The 16,379-nt window shown below is 42.9% G+C and overlaps 1 protein-coding gene across 6 annotated transcripts in view; it reads right to left on the reverse strand.

Moving 5' to 3' along the window:
* Positions 1–16,379, reverse strand: part of LOC115173051 (attractin) — a 184,580-nt gene that overhangs the window by 76,627 nt on the left and 91,574 nt on the right. For 5 of the 6 annotated variants that reach the window (XM_029731036.1, XM_029731035.1, XM_029731034.1 and 2 more), the window contains exons 12-16: positions 15,057–15,280; positions 7,187–7,308; positions 6,852–6,990; positions 2,709–2,899; positions 1–15 (exon numbers count right to left, since the gene is read on the reverse strand). The exon at positions 1–15 is cut by the window's left edge and continues 205 nt beyond it. In XM_029731036.1, coding sequence (XP_029586896.1) covers positions 1–15; positions 2,709–2,899; positions 6,852–6,990; positions 7,187–7,308; positions 15,057–15,280 — 691 coding nt within the window. The remainder of the gene's footprint in view (positions 16–2,708; positions 2,900–6,851; positions 6,991–7,186; positions 7,309–15,056; positions 15,281–16,379) is intronic. The other variant, XM_029731038.1, reaches the window with a different exon arrangement.

The raw sequence follows: 16,379 nt of genomic DNA on the forward strand, positions 1-16,379 counted from the left end.
CACCAAGGCCTTGTACTGAAAAGACCAATCAGAAACATGACTAATATTAGACAGTTATAGACACAAACCAAGATTCCATCCAAACATTTCAAGCCAATGAATTATCTGACGCATGAAAAAGGTCACAAACGGCTGATGGAAACATGAAATGGCGGTCCACTTTTATAAATTTACATTTACATTTTAGTAATTTAGCAGACGCTCTTACCCAGAGCGACTTACAGTAGTGAATGCATACATTTCATTTCATGCATTTTTGTACTGCCCCCCCGTGGGAATCGAACCCACAACCCTGGCGTTGCACACACCATGCTCTACCAACTGAATAAATAAATGCTGAATTCTTTTCATTCGACATGGTGGAATGAATGAAACCAAGATTGAACTCTTTGGCCTGAATGCCAAGCGTCACGTCTGGAGGAAACCTGGCACCATCCCTACGGTGAAGCATGGTGGTGGCAGCATCATGCTGTGGGGATGTTTTTCAGCGGCAGGGACTGGGAGACTAGTCAGGATCGAGGCAAAGATGAACGGATCAAAGAACAGAGAGATCCTTGATGGAAACCTGCTCCAGAGCGGTCAGGACCTCAGACTGGGACGAAGGTTTGAAGGTTCACCTTCCAACAGTGCCTTTGGGACAAGTCTCTGAATGTCCTTGAGTGGCCCAGCCAGAGTCTGAACTTGAACCCCGATCAAACATCTCTGGAGAGACTTGAAAGTAGCTGTGCAGCGACACTCCCCATCCAACCTGACAGAGCTTGAGAGGATCTGCAGAGAAGAATGGGAGAAACTCCCCAAATACAGGTGTGCCAAGCTTGTAGCGTCATACCCAAGAAGACTCGAGGTTGTAATCACTGCCAAAGGTGCTAATAACCTACTTTCATTATGGGGTATTGTGATGTCATTATGGGGTATTGTGATGTCATTATGGGGTATTGTGATGTCATTATGGATGTCATTATGGGGTATTGTGACGTCATTATGGATGTCAGTATGGGGTATTGTGTGTAGATTGATGAGGATTTTTTTCTTTTAATCCTTTTTCGAATAAGGTAACAAAATCTGGATAAAGTCAAGGGGTTTAAATACTTTCTGAATGCACTGTATGTTGTAATATATTGTAACGATAGTGACCTTGCTATATACAGTACCAGTCAAAGGTTGGGACACACCTACTCATTCCAAGGTTTTTCTTTATTTTTACTATTTTCTACATTGTAGAATAATAGTGAAGATGTTAAAACTATGAAATAACACATATGGAATCATATAGTAACCAATAAAGTGTTTTATTATATAATTTTGATTCTTCCAAATAGCCACCCTTTGCCTTAATGACAGCTTTGCACACTCTTGGCATTCTCTCAACCAGCTTCATGAGGTAGTCACCTGGAATGCATTTCAATTAACAGGTGTGCCTTGTTAAAAGTGAAATTGTGGAATTTCTTTCCTTCTTAATGCGTTTGAGCTAATCAATTGTGTTGTGACAAGGTAGAGGTGGTATACAGAAGATAGTCCGATTTGGTAAAAGACCAAGTCCATATTATGGCAAGAACAGGTCAAATAAGGCAGTCCATCATTACTTTAAGACATGAAGGTCAGTCAATACTTTGACAGTTTCTTCAAGTGCAGTCGCAAAAACTATCAAGAGCTATGATGAAACTGGCTCTCATGAGGACCGCCACAGGAAAGAAAGACCCAGAGTTACCTCTGCTGCAAAGGATAAGTTCATTAGAGTTACCAGCCTCAGAAACTGCAGCCCAAATAAATGCTTCACAGAGTTCATGTAACAGACACATCTCAACATCAACTGTTCAGAGGAGACTGCGTGAATCAGGCCTTCATGGTCAAATTGCTGCAAAGAAACCACTACTAAAGGACCCCAATAATAAGAAGAGACTTGCTTGGGCCAAGAAACACGAGTAATGGACATTAGACCGGTGGAAATCTGTCCATTGGTCAGATGAGTCCAAATTTTGGATTTTTGGTTCCAACAGCCATATCTTTGTGAGACACAGTAGGTGAACGGATGATCTCGTCATGTGTGGTTCCCACCGTGAAGCATGGAGGAGGAGGTGTGATGGTGACACCAGCATGGCTACCACAGCATTCTGCAGGGATATGCCATCCCATCTGGTTTGTGCTTAGTGGGACTATCCTTTGTTTTTCAACAGGACAATGACCCAACAAACCTCCAGGCTGTGTAAGGGCTATTTGACCAAGAAGGAGAGTGATGGAGTGCTGCATCAGATGACCCGGCCTCCACAATCACCCGACCTCAATAGAGATGGTTTGGGATGAGTTGGACCGCAGAGCGAAGGAAAAGCAGACAAGTGCTCAGCATATGTGGGAACTCCTTCACATTCCATGTGAAGCTGGTTGAGAGAACGCCAAGAGTGTGCAAAGGTGTCATCAAGGCAAAGTGTGGCTACTTTGAAGAATCTCAAATATAAAATATATTTTGATTGGTTTAAAACTTTTTTGGTTACTACATGATTCATGTGTTATTTCATAATTTTGATGTCTCCACTATACAATGTAGAAAATAGTACAAATGAAGAAAAACCCTTGAATGAGTAGGTGTGTCAACTTTTGACTGGTATATGTTGTAATATATTGTCACTATAGTGACCTTTCTATATATGTTGTAATATATTAACTATAGTGAACTTTCTATATATGTTGTAATATATTGTAACAATAGTGACCTTGCTCACCAGAACGTTCATGATCTGCAGCTCTTTAAGGACGAAGTCCACCTTCTTCTGATTGGTCAACGAGGCCAGGACGGCATTGTGACCCCGACAGGTCAGCTTGGCGTTGTCGTACGAGTCCTTTGCTGTGATGAACTTCAGACACGAGTTACCCACCAGGTGCCAACTCTCACCACAAATATTCTCTGGAAGGAGAAAGATACATTTTGATATATTATAAAGAGAGATAGATGTCTATAGAAAGAAACGTTCTCTGCAAGAAGAACAGGACAGGACCGTTGAAAGGATACCTTGGGGATTTTGTCAATGAGGCCCTTTATCTATTTTCCCAGAGTCAGATGAACTCATGGATACCATGTTTATGTCTCTGTCCACTATGAAGGAAGTTACAAGTAGTTTTACAAGCCAATGCTAACTAGCGTTAGCGCAATGACTGGCAGTCTATGGGTATCTACTAGCATGACTATGGGGAAATTACAAAAGCTCACCCATCTACACACAATACCCCATAATGACAAAGTGAAAACATGTTTTTAGAAATGTTTGCACATTTATTGAAATCGAAATACCAAAATATCCAATTTACATCAGTATTCACACCCCTGAGTAAATACTTTGTAAAATCACCTTTAGCGGCGATTACAGCTGTGAGTCTTTCTGGGTAAGTCTCTAAGAGCTTTACACACCTGGATTGTACAATATCTGCCCATTATTCTTTTCAAAATTCTTCAAGCTCTGTCAAGTTGAATGTTGATCTTTGCTAGACAGACATTTTCAAGTATTGGCATTGATTTTCTTCTCCCAGGTTTTCCTCTAAGATTGTGCCTGTGCTTAATGCTTAATATTAGGACAGTTTAAAATAAATATAGTAGGCCTAGCCTATAGAAACCTGATGGGATCCTCCTCTTTTTAATAGAGGCCATCACTCTGTTTTCTCCCACATTTGCATAGCCTATAGAAATGTTGCGCAACATGAGCTCACAGGCTCTCATGAAGTGTTTGATTAGATTATTCGATTTCATTTGTATTGATGTCAGAGTGAATAGAGGGACAATAAAGTGCTGAGTACCAGTCAGTTAGCTAGTTTGGTAGGCTACTAATGACCATCAGCACCATCAGAGCTTGGAGAAGCTTAATTACCGTGACTAAACGGTCATGTGGAATTTGACTGCCTTCCTGACTCGTGACCGCCGGTGTGGCGGTAATACGGTCACCACAACAGCCCTAGCGATTGGACAAGACTGTAACACCTACTGACCAGGACATTAGGGAGTTGTTGGGGGAATTGGTAGATTACCTGTTAGATATTACTGCACTGTCGGAACTAGAAGTACAAGCATTTCGCTACACTCACGATAACATCTGCTAACCATGTGACCAATAACATCTGCTAACCATGTGACCAATAACATCTGCTAACCATGTGTATGGACCAATAACATCTGCTAACCATGTGTATGGACCAATAACATCTGCTAACCATGTGACCAATAACATCTGCTAACCATGTGTATGGACCAATAACATCTGCTGACCATGTGTATGGACCAATAACATCTGCTAACCATGTGACCAATAACACCTGCTAACCATGTGTATGTGACCTATAACATCTGCTAACCATGTGACCAATAACATCTGCTAACCATTTGTATGGACCAATAACATCTGCTAACCATGTGTATGGACCAATAACACCTGCTAACCATGTGACCAATAACACCTGCTAACCATGTGTATGTGACCTATAACATCTGCTAACCATGTGTATGGACCAATAACATCTGCTAACCACGTGTATGTGACCTATAACATCTGTTAACCATGTGTATGGACCAATAACATCTGCTAACCACGTGTATGGACCAATAACATCTGCTAACCATGTGACCAATAACACCTGCTAACCATGTGTATGGACCAATAACATCTGCTAACCATGTGACCAATAACATCTGCTAACCATGTGACCAATAACATCTGCTAACCATGTGACCAATAACATCTGCTAACCATGTGACCAATAACATCTGCTAACCACGTGTATGGACCAATAACATCTGCTAACCACGTGACCAATAACATCTGCTAACCATGTGACCAATAACATCTGCTAACCACGTGTATGGACCAATAACACCTGCTAACCACGTGACCAATAACATCTGCTAACCACGTGACCAATAACATCTGCTAACCATGTGACCAATAACATCTGCTAACCATGTGACCAATAACATCTGCTAACCATGTGACCAATAACATCTGCTAACCACGTGACCAATAACATCTGCTAACCACGTGACCAATAACATCTGCTAACCATGTGACCAATAACATCTGCTAACCACATGTATGGACCAATAACACCTGCTAACCACGTGTATGGACCAATAACATCTCCTAACCACGTGTATGGACCAATAACATCTGCTAACCATGTGACCAATAACATCTGCTAACCATGTGTATGGACCAATAGCATCTGCTAACCATGTGACCAATAACATCTGCTAACCACGTGTATGGACCAATAACATCTGCTAACCATGTGACCAATAACATCTGCTAACCATGTGACCAATAACATCTGCTAACCATGTGACCAATAACATCTGCTAACCACGTGTATGGACCAATAACATCTGCTAACCATGTGTATGGACCAATAACATCTGCTAACCATGTGACCAATAACATCTGCTAACCATGTGTATGGACCAATAACATCTGCTAACCATGTGACCAATAACATCTGCTAACCACGTGTATGTGACCTATAACATTTGATTTGATAACTACCAAATGGATATGACGGAAAAGGGGGAAAAAGTATCTATATTATTAAACACGGAATGAGTCCATGCAACTTATGTGATTCGTTAAGCACATGTTTACTCCTAAACGTATTTATGCTTGCCATAACAAAGGGAATAAATACTTACTGAGTCAAGATCTTTCAGCTTTTCATTTTTTTTATTAATTTAAAAAACAAAAAAATAAAATTCCACTTTGGCATTATGGGATAGTGTGTAGATCAGTGACACAACACAACAACATGGCATTATGGGATAGTGTGTAGATCAGTGACACAACACAGCAACATGGCATTATGGGATAGTGTGTAGATCAGTGACACAACACAACAACATGGCATTATGGGATAGTGTGTAGATCAGTGACACAACACAACAACACAACAACATGGCATTATGGGATAGTGTGTAGATCAGTGACACAAAACAGCAACATGGCATTATGGGATAGTGTGTAGATCAGTGACACAACACAGCAACATGGCATTATGGGATAGTGTGTAGATCAGTGACACAACACAACAACACAACAACATTATGAAAAAGTCAAGGAGTGTGAATCATTTCTGAAGGCTCTGTCTGTAAATGGAGGATACCTCTAAGAAAAGCAGCAATTCCTGATTAATCAATTTAGGAAGAACCACATCCCTGCAATGCATAGCACAGTATCCTGTTAAACACTAACAAACCAGTACAGCTTTGAAGAGAGATGTACAGTAGTATACAGGAAAGGTTTTGCATTACCAGGTCGAGAGATACACTTCTGGTTTCTTACCAGGTAGAGAGATGTAGTTCTGGTTTATTACCAGATAGAGAGATACACTTCTGGTTTCTTACCAGATAGAGAGATGCAGTTCTGGTTTATTACCAGATAGAGAGATGTAGTTCTGGTTTCTTACCAGGTAGAGAGATACACTTCTGGTTTCTTACCAGATAGAGAGATGCAGTTGTGGTTTATTACCAGATAGAGAGATGTAGTTCTGGTTTCTTACCAGGCAGAGAGATACACTTCTGGTTTCTTACCAGGCAGAGAGATACACTTCTGGTTTCTTACCAGGCAGAGAGATACACTTCTGGTTTCTGGGTTCTTACCAGTTGCTTTCTAGGTTACCAGGTAAGCATATACACTTCTGGTTTCTGGGTTCTTACCAGTTGCTTTCTAGGTTACCAGGTAAGCATATACACTTCTGGTTTCTGGGCTCTTACCAGTTGCTTTCTAGGTTACCAGGTAAGCATATACACTTCTGGTTTCTGGGTTCTTACCAGTTGCTTTCTAGGTTACCAGGTAAGCATATACACTTCTGTTTTTTGGGGTTCTCACCTGGTAGAGCGATGCACTCCTGGTTCCGAGGTTCCCACTGGCAGTTCTGGTCCACCCCACAGCTCTTACAGCTGGTCTTCTTGTTGCAGACATATGATGGGTTGTCTTTAGGACAGACATCATACTCCATTATGGCCCCCTGGGGTAGGAAGACATGTCATACATATTAACATAAACTAGTATTTCCTGCTTACTCCCTCCTGATTCCAGGAATCTTCCCATTTCTGAAAACCCTGGGTATTTACTGGAATTCTGCAGCGAAGAGACATTGTGTAAAGTCCATGTAATCTACTATAATGTAATGATAATGAGTGCAGCCCATTGGCCGTTCTTACCGTGACGGCCGTACAGTTGGAGCTCACAGAGACACACTGAACAGCACACCACTGGCAGCCGTTGGTATTGGATGTGCAGCTGTAGCAGTCCGTGTACTGGTCACAACGATCGTTGTCAACATCTACAATACAACCACAGAGGAATATTTAGTACAGTTAGTAGTATAGTTACAGTACACGTACAGTATCCGTATGTGTACAGTATTCATACAGTATTAGTATATGTATTCATACCTAATTCGTACTGTATTAGTAAAGTATTAATACATGATTCTTAGAGTATTAGTATAGTATTAATACATGATTCGCACAGTATTAGTAAAGTATTAGTATTCATACATGATTCATACAGTATTAGTATACATACATGATAAGTACAGTATTAGTATAGTATTCATACATGATTCGTACAGTATTAATACATGATTCGTACAGTATTAATACATGATTCGTACAGTATTAGTATAGTATTAATACATGATTCGTACTGTATTAGTAAAGTATTCATACATGATTCGTACAGTATTAATACGATTCGTACAGTATTAATACATGATTCGTACTGTATTAGTAAAGTATTAATACATGATTCGTACAGTATTAGTATACATACATACATGATTAGTACAGTATTAATACAGTATTAATACATGATTCGTACAGTATTAGTATACATACATGATTAGTACAGTATTAATACATGATTCGTACAGTATTAGTATACATACATGATTAGTACAGTATTAGTACAGTATTCATACATGATTCGTACATTATTAGTAGAGTATTCATACATGATTCGTACAGTATTAGTAAAGTATTAGTATTCATACATGATTCGTACAGTATTAGTAAAGTATTAATACATGATTCGTACAGTATTAGTAAACATACATGATTCGTACAGTATTAGTAAAGTATTATTACATGATTCGTACAGTATAAGTAAACATACATGATTCGTACAGTATTAGTACAGTACTAGTATAGTAGTAGTACTGGCTGTACAGCTGTACTGGTCACAACGATCGTTGTCAACATCCACAATAAAAGTTCTCCAGTCAATTTTTTACTTTTACTGATAAAACGTGATATCCCAAGTATAAACACAGTAAAGTACACACAAAGGGTACCAAAATATGTTTTGTGCAATGTTGTGATTTTTAGACAACTAAAAAGGAGCAGAGCATTCAAGTTGTTGGTCTGATGGAAACTGGAGATCTCAGCCTCCATCTTGCTTAAAGGAAGAATAGATAAGAGGGTGTGCCATGTCATGAGGATACCTGGACCACCTATTGAGATGTACCTTTAGTTCAGTATATCAGGTGTTAAATCAGGTGAGAAGGAGAGTGGAGTGTCATGTCATGAGGATACCTGGACCACCTATTGAGATGTATCTTTAGTTCAGTATATCAGGTGTTAAATCAGGTGAGAAGGAGAGTGGAGTGTCATGTCATGAGGATACCTGGACCACCTATTGAGATGTATCTTTAGTTCAGTATATCAGGTGTTAAATCAGGTGAGAAGGAGAGTGGAGTGTCATGTCATGAGGATACCTGGACCACCTATTGAGATGTATCTTTAGTTCAGTATATCAGGTGTTAAATCAGGTGAGAAGGAGAGTGGAGTGTCATGTCATGAGGATACCTGGACCACCTATTGAGATGTATCTTTAGTTCAGTATATCAGGTGTTAAATCAGGTGAGAAGGAGAGTGGAGTGCCATGTCATGAGGATACCTGGACCACCTATTGAGATGTACCTTTAGTTCAGTATATCAGGTGTTAAATCAGGTGAAAAGGAGAGTGGAGTGCCATGTAAAGGGGGTAACGGTTCAGTCTCCCCAACAAAAAGAGAAAACACTGAGGATATGTCTGTCCGTTAAGAGCTGATTGTTTTAACTACGATTTTAGGTTTAAAAACGGTCGCTAACAGCATTATTCAGACTGAGCAAACCGTAGGAAAAAAAGAGGAAAGGACTATCTCCCTTCATAACTCTCCTCCACAAGCTAGACCAGGCTCTCTCTGGTCCACAAGCTAGACCAGGCTCTCTCTGGTCCACAAGCTAGACCAGGCTCTCTCTGGTCCACAAGCTAGACCAGGCTCTCTCTGGTCCACAAGCTAGACCAGGCTCTCTCTGGTCCACAAGCTAGACCAGGCTCTCTCTGGTCCACAAGCTAGACCAGGCTCTCTCTGGTCCACAAGCTAGACCAGGCTCTCTCTGGTCCACAAGCTAGACCAGGCTAGACCAGGCTCTCTGGTCCACAAGCTAGACCAGGCTCTCTCTGGTCCACAAGCTAGACCAGGCTCTCTCTGGTCCACAAGCTAGACCAGGCTCTCTCTGGTCCACAAGCTAGACCAGGCTCTCTCTCTGGTCCACAAGCTAGACCAGGCTCTCTCTGGTCCACAAGCTAGACCAGGCTCTCTCTGGTCCACAAGCTAGACCAGGCTCTCTCTGGTCCACAAGCTAGACCAGGCTCTCTCTGGTCCACAAGCTAGACCAGGCTCTCTCTGGTCCACAAGCTAGACCAGGCTCTCTCTGGTCCACAAGCTAGACCAGGCTCTCTCTGGTCCACAAGCTAGACCAGGCTCTCTCTGGTCCACAAGCTAGACCAGGCTCTCTCTGGTCCACAAGCTAGACCAGGCTCTCTCTGGTCCACAAGCTAGACCAGGCTCTCTCTGGTCCACAAGCTAGACCAGGCTCTCTCTGGTCCACAAGCTAGACCAGGACTCTCTCTGGTCCACAAGCTAGACCAGACTCTCTCTGGTCCACAAGCTAGACCAGACTCTCTCTGGTCCACAAGCTAGACCAGACTCTCTCTGGTCCACAAGCTAGACCAGACTCTCTCTGGTCCACAAGCTAGACCAGACTCTCTCTGGTCCACAAGCTAGACCAGACTCTCTCTGGTCCACAAGCTAGACCAGGCTCTGTATGAGACACGACAACGTTTGGTTGGACACAGCCCTGTATTTTGGATTATAAACTTGGTGGTTTGGCCCCTTAATGCTGATTGGCTGACAGCCGTGGTATATCAGACCATATACCACAGGTAGGACAAATCATATATTTACTGCTCAATATACCACGGTTATGGGCTGTTGCATCATGCGTAAGAACAGCCCTTAGCCGTGGCATATTGGCCATATACCACACCTCCTCAGGCCTTATTGCTTAACTAGACATGATCAGTTCTAGGGCTTTGCTGCCTGACTTTTGAAGTCCTGTATTAGATATTCGATGTGTGTGAAAGATATTCAGGATGCAGTTTTCATCTCCAACCCCAGAAAATGAGTCTGCCAACGGGGAAATGGAGGAGTTCACTGCAGCCGTGACAAAAGGACACAGAACCAACCACAGAACGGTAGAGGACCCAGCAGGAGAGCTAGTCTGAAGTAACGTCCTGAACACACAGAGAGAGAGACACATACCTCCACAAAACACACAGATGACTCTGTGCAAGAGGATTGCCCAGACACTGGACTGTACAGTACACACAGACCGATGTACTGCACTGTACACACAGACAGATGTACTGCACTGTACACACAGACAGATATACTGCACTGTACACACAGATGTCAAGCAAAGAGGCACTGAGTTTGAAGGTAGGCCTTGAAATACATCCACAGGTACACCTCCAATTGACTCAAATGATGTCAATTAGCCTATCAGAAGCTTCTAAAGCCATGACATCATTTTCTGGAATTTTCCAAGCTGTTTAAAGGCACAGTCAACTTAGTGTATGTAAACTTCTGACCCACTGGAATTGTGATACAGTGAATTATAAGTGAAATAATCAGTCGGTAAACAATTGTTGGAAAAATGACTTGTGTCATGCACAAAGTAGATGTCCTAAACGACTTGCCCAAACTATAGTTTGTTAACAAGAAATTTGTGGAGTGGTTGAAAAACGAGTTTTAATGACTCCAACCTAAGTGGATGTAAACTTCTGACTTCAACTGTAGATATACTGCACTACACACACATATACTGCACTCTACACACACAGATACAATGCATAAAAAAAGAATCCTTATTTACATAAGTATTCAGACCCTTTTGCTATGAGAGTTGAAATTGAGCTCATGTGCATCCTGTTTCCATTGATCATCCTTGAGATGTTTCTACAACTTGATTGGAGTCCACTTGTGGCAAATTCAATTGATTGGACATGATTTGGAAAGGCAAACACCTGTCTATATAAGGTCCCACAGTTGACAGTGCATGTCAGAGCAAAAACCAAGCCACGAGGTTGAAGGAATTGTCCGTAGAGCTCAGAGACAGGATTGTGTCGAGGCACAGATCTGGGGAAGGGTACCAAAACATTTCTGCAGCATTTAAGGTCCCCAAGAACACAGTGGCCTCCATCATTCTTAAATGGAAGAAGTTTGGAACCACCAAGACTCTTCCTAGAGCTGGCCGCCCGGCCAAACTGAGCAATCGGGGGAGAAGGGCCTTGGTCTGGGAGGTGACCAATAACCCGATGGTCACTCTGACAGAGCTCCAGAGTTCCTCTATGGAGATAGGAGAACCTTCCAGAAGGACAACCAGCTCTGCAGCATCCCACCAATCAGGCCTTTATGGAAGAGTTGCCAGATGGAAGCCACTCCTCAGTAAAAGGCACACGACTGTCCGCTTGGAGTTTGCCAAAAGGTACCTAAAGGACAGACCGTGAGAAACAAGATTCTCTGGTCTGATGAAACCAAGATTGAACTCTTTGGCCTGAATGTCAAGCGTCATGTCTGGAGGAAACCTGGCACCATCCCTACGGTGAAGCATGATGGTGGCAGCATCATGCTGTGGGGATGTTGTTTTTCAGCGGCAGGGACTGGGAGACTAGTCAGGATCGAGGGAAAGACGAACGGAGCAAAGTACAGAAAGATCATTGATGAAAATATTGCACCATACTGCAGCATCCCGCATGCTTTGCCACGATATGATGCAACTATTAAATGAAGACCCACTATATACTAACAGATATGAAGATACTAACAAAGCGTTCTCATTGGACCGCATGCTGCTATGAATTCAGATAAGGATGGGATGGCACACCAGTCAGGTCCTATGTTCAATATGTCAGACAGAATGGACCTGGTTATCAGAGGGGAAGCTAGTTGATATGAGACATGAAGTTGGTTAGATAGGAGGCCATGGTTATAAATGGAGGGTATCTTGCTGATTTGAGAAATGAAGTTGGTTAGATAGGAGGTCATGGTTATAAAAATGGGGTAATCTTGGTTAATCCATCACTAAAGTATTCCATAATTGGTCAGATGTTAAGAGAAGAGATAGAACCAAGATTGGAACCAGAACGAAGAGCTCCATCCTCTCTGTCCCCTCCCGTTCCAACATTTGAAAGATCCTAACACTGTTGAAATAGTGACTTGTCCAAAGCTTCTGAACTAATGCTATTCGCTATCTCATGCATCCCGTTGTATCATGACAGATCTATGGTACCATTTACGTTTATGAAGTCTGTCCACCAGAGATGAGAAATGGTTAACTGTACAATATGATTAGAGAAACGGTAGAAGGCACCTACATGCATTGTACTGTACATAAATACAGCTAAAATAAGGATGGCACATCAGAAAGCCAGTACAGACCATTGTTAAATTTGTCATGCAGAATGACCATGTTTATAAAGGCACCAGACATCTCATGAGGATTTGAGACTGGTTCAAGTTGGTTCCAGCCTGGTCCCAGATCTGGTTCAAGTTGGTTCCAGCCTGGTCCCAGATCTGGTTGAAGTTGGTTCCAGCCTGGTCCCAGATCTGGTTCAAGTTGGTTCCAGCCTGGTCCCAGATCTGGTTCAAGTTGGTTCTAGCCTGGTCTCAGATCTGGTTCAAGTTGGTTCTAGCCTGGTCTCAGATCTGGTTCGAGTTGGTTCTAGCCTGGTCCCAGATCTGGTTCAAGTTGGTTCTAGCCTGGTCCCAGATCTGGTTCAAGTTGGTTCTAGCCTGGTCCCAGATCTGGTTCAAGTTGGTTCTAGCCTGGTCCCAGATCCGGTTCAAGTTGGTTCTAGCCTGGTCCCAGATCCGGTTCAAGTTGGTTCTAGCCTGGTCCCAGATCCGGTTCAAGTTGGTTCTAGCCTGGTCCCAGATCCGGTTCAAGTTGGTTCCAGCCTGGTCCCAGATTTGGTTCTAGCCTGGTCCCAGATTTGGTTCTAGCCTGGTCCCAGATTTGGTTCTAGCCTGGTCCCAGATTTGGTTCTAGCCTGGTCTCAGTTCTGGTTCAAGTTGGTTCTAGCCTGGTCCCAGATCCGGTTCAAGTTGGTTCCAGCCTGGTCCCAGATTTGGTTCTAGCCTGGTCCCAGATTTGGTTCTAGCCTGGTCCCAGATTTGGTTCTAGCCTGGTCTCAGTTCTGGTTCAAGTTGGTTCTAGCCTGGTCCCAGATCTGGTTCAAGTTGGTTCTAGCCTGGTCCCAGATCTGGTTCAAGTTGGTTCTAGCCTGGTCCCAGATCTGGTTCAAGTTGGTTCTAGCCTGGTCCCAGATCTGGTTCAAGTTGGTTCTAGCCTGGTCCCAGATCTCATTGTGTATCTTGCTAACTCATATGGTCAATGCGTGAAATAAGTGACCCGTTTCAGGAAACCAGGCATCTGTCGCGAGTCCCTACTTCAAAGGAGCGCCATTTGAACCTAAACTTTTTTTAATCAAAATGTGTTGTTTGGCAGAAATGCCTTCTGGAACATGTGAACTTTCATGTGCCTTAATAACAAAACTTGTATGCCATCTGTAAATACGAATAAAATGGTCAAATTATGAGCCTAGTTGGTTTAGCCATGGAAATTGACACGAACCTTCCCGCTACCATGATTGGCTGAGATAATGAGTGGGCTGGACATGCCAAGAGATGAGTTCTGATTGGTCTGCCATGTAGCACAGTTCTGTCTGTAACATGAGCTGCTCAGTATGTGTAGGTAATCCTTTCTAACAGCTTTTTATAAAGACATCAGGTAGAACTGCAAAAAACCTCTGTCTCCGGATTACATCTTCAAACAAAGGGAAACCAATGCATCCGTGACAGAGACGGTCTATCTAGCTACAATTTCAGATAGTACAAGTTTCTAATTTTGTCAGAAAGTCGTTTTAATTTTAAGTTAAAGTGTACTTAGGGACTAAGGGAAGGGGGAAAGGGGGATACCTAGTCAGTTGTACAACTGAATAGCTTCAACTGAAATGTGCCTTCCACATTTAACCCAACCCCTCTGAATCAGAGAGGTGCGGGGGGCTGCCTTACAATCGACATCCACGTCTGCTAGGGCGAGTAAAATGGTCAGAGTGAGCTGTTCTCTCATTTGTGTCTGGAAGTAGCTAGCAAGCTAGCCAACGTTAGCCAGTTAGCTTGGGTGCTTGACTACTGCTGTTAGAGCAGAACGCTCGGATCAACCCTTCTTTTCAGTCAGAACGTTCAGTGTGTGCTCCGAGAGCCAAACGCTCTGAGCACACCCTGGCCCTCCAGATTAAATTTACGAACACACCTGTAGTATAAACCAGCGTTAAATCTTGAAATCTTTGGTTGTTTAGTACATGGCCTCACATGTGAATCCTCAAAGAGATGGGTGGGGCTAAAGCTTCAGAGGGTGTGAACGATGCTGAATGGGTGGAGACAAAGAAGAGCTCTCCAGTAGGTGTACCAAAATATTCACAGGCCATTTTCTCAATAGTGATTTTACAAGTTTATCAACTTTCAAAGCATAATATCTTTCCTATTGATCCTCAACTGCAGTGTATGATATACCATTTTCTAGCTCTGAGTCTCTACTTTTATCCAATGTATGAAACACATTTTGATACATAAGACCGAATTGAGACGGGTTGGTCACATATGTGGAACTAGGCTAGTGGTTAGAAAGACAGGTCACCTACATGTTCTGGTTCCACAGGAGGCCAGGGTTGTCTGCTCCTCCAGGGGTCCAGGGTTCGAGTCCCAGGGCAGGCAGGAGCCCAGGTTAGCATTCCAAACGCAGTGAACCCCCGGCCAGGCCGCTATACAGGCGGCAGCGCTGGGAGCGCTGGAGCAGCTGGCTGGCGTGTAGATCAGGACATCACTCAACAACAGACTGTTGAACCCCCCAAACACATACATCACACTGTAGGGGGGGAGGGAGGGAGGGAGTGGGGGGAGGTGGAAAGAAAGATAAGACACATGAAACAAAGTACAGTAAGTTTATTTCCTAGAGAGTTCCCTAGACAGAGCTCCCTAGACAGAGCTCCCTAGACAGAGCTCCCTAGACAGAGACATAGTTCCCTAGACATAGACATAGCTCCCAAGACAGAGACATAGTTCCCTAGACAGAGACATAGTTCCCTAGACAGACATAGTTCCCTAGAAATAGACATAGTTCCCTAGAAATAGACATAGTTCCCTAGAAAAAGACATAGTTCCCTAGAAATAGACATATTTCCCTAGACAGAGTTCCCTAGACATATTTCCCTAGACAGAGTTCCCTAGACATATTTCCCTAGACAGAGTTCCCTAGACAGAGACATAGTTCCCTAGACAGAGACATAGTTCCCTAGACAGAGACATAGTTCCCTAGACAGAGACATAGTTCCCTAGACAGAGACATAGTTCCCTAGACAGAGACATAGTTCCCTAGACAGAGACATAGTTCCCTAGACAGAGACATAGCTCCCTAGACATAGACAGAGTTATAGTTCCCTAGACAGAGACATAGTTCCCTAGACATAGACATAGTTCCCGAGACAGAGACAGAGTTCCCGAGACAGAGACAGAGTTCCCGAGACAGAGACAGAGTTCCCGAGACAGAGACATAGTTCCCTAGACATTGACATAGTTCCCTAGACATTGACATAGTTCCCTAGACATTGACATAGTTCCCTAGACATAGTTCCCTTGACATTGTTCCCTAGACATTGACATAGTTCCCTAGACATAGTTCCCTAGACATAGTTCCCTAGACATAGTTCCCTAGACATAGTTCCCTAGACATAGTTCCCTAGACAGAGACATAGTTCCCTAGACAGAGACATAGTTCCCTAGACAGAGACATAGACATAGTTCCCTAGACAGAGACATAGACATAGTTCCCTAGACAGAGACATAGACATAGTTCCCTAGACATAGACATAGTTCCCTAGACATAGACATAGTTCCCTAGACAGAGACAGAGACATAGTTCCCTAGACAGAGACATAGACATAGTTCCCTAGACCTAGACATAGTTC

This window comes from Salmo trutta, chromosome 33 (assembly GCF_901001165.1).
Source record: "Salmo trutta chromosome 33, fSalTru1.1, whole genome shotgun sequence".
NCBI lineage: Eukaryota > Metazoa > Chordata > Actinopteri > Salmoniformes > Salmonidae > Salmo > Salmo trutta.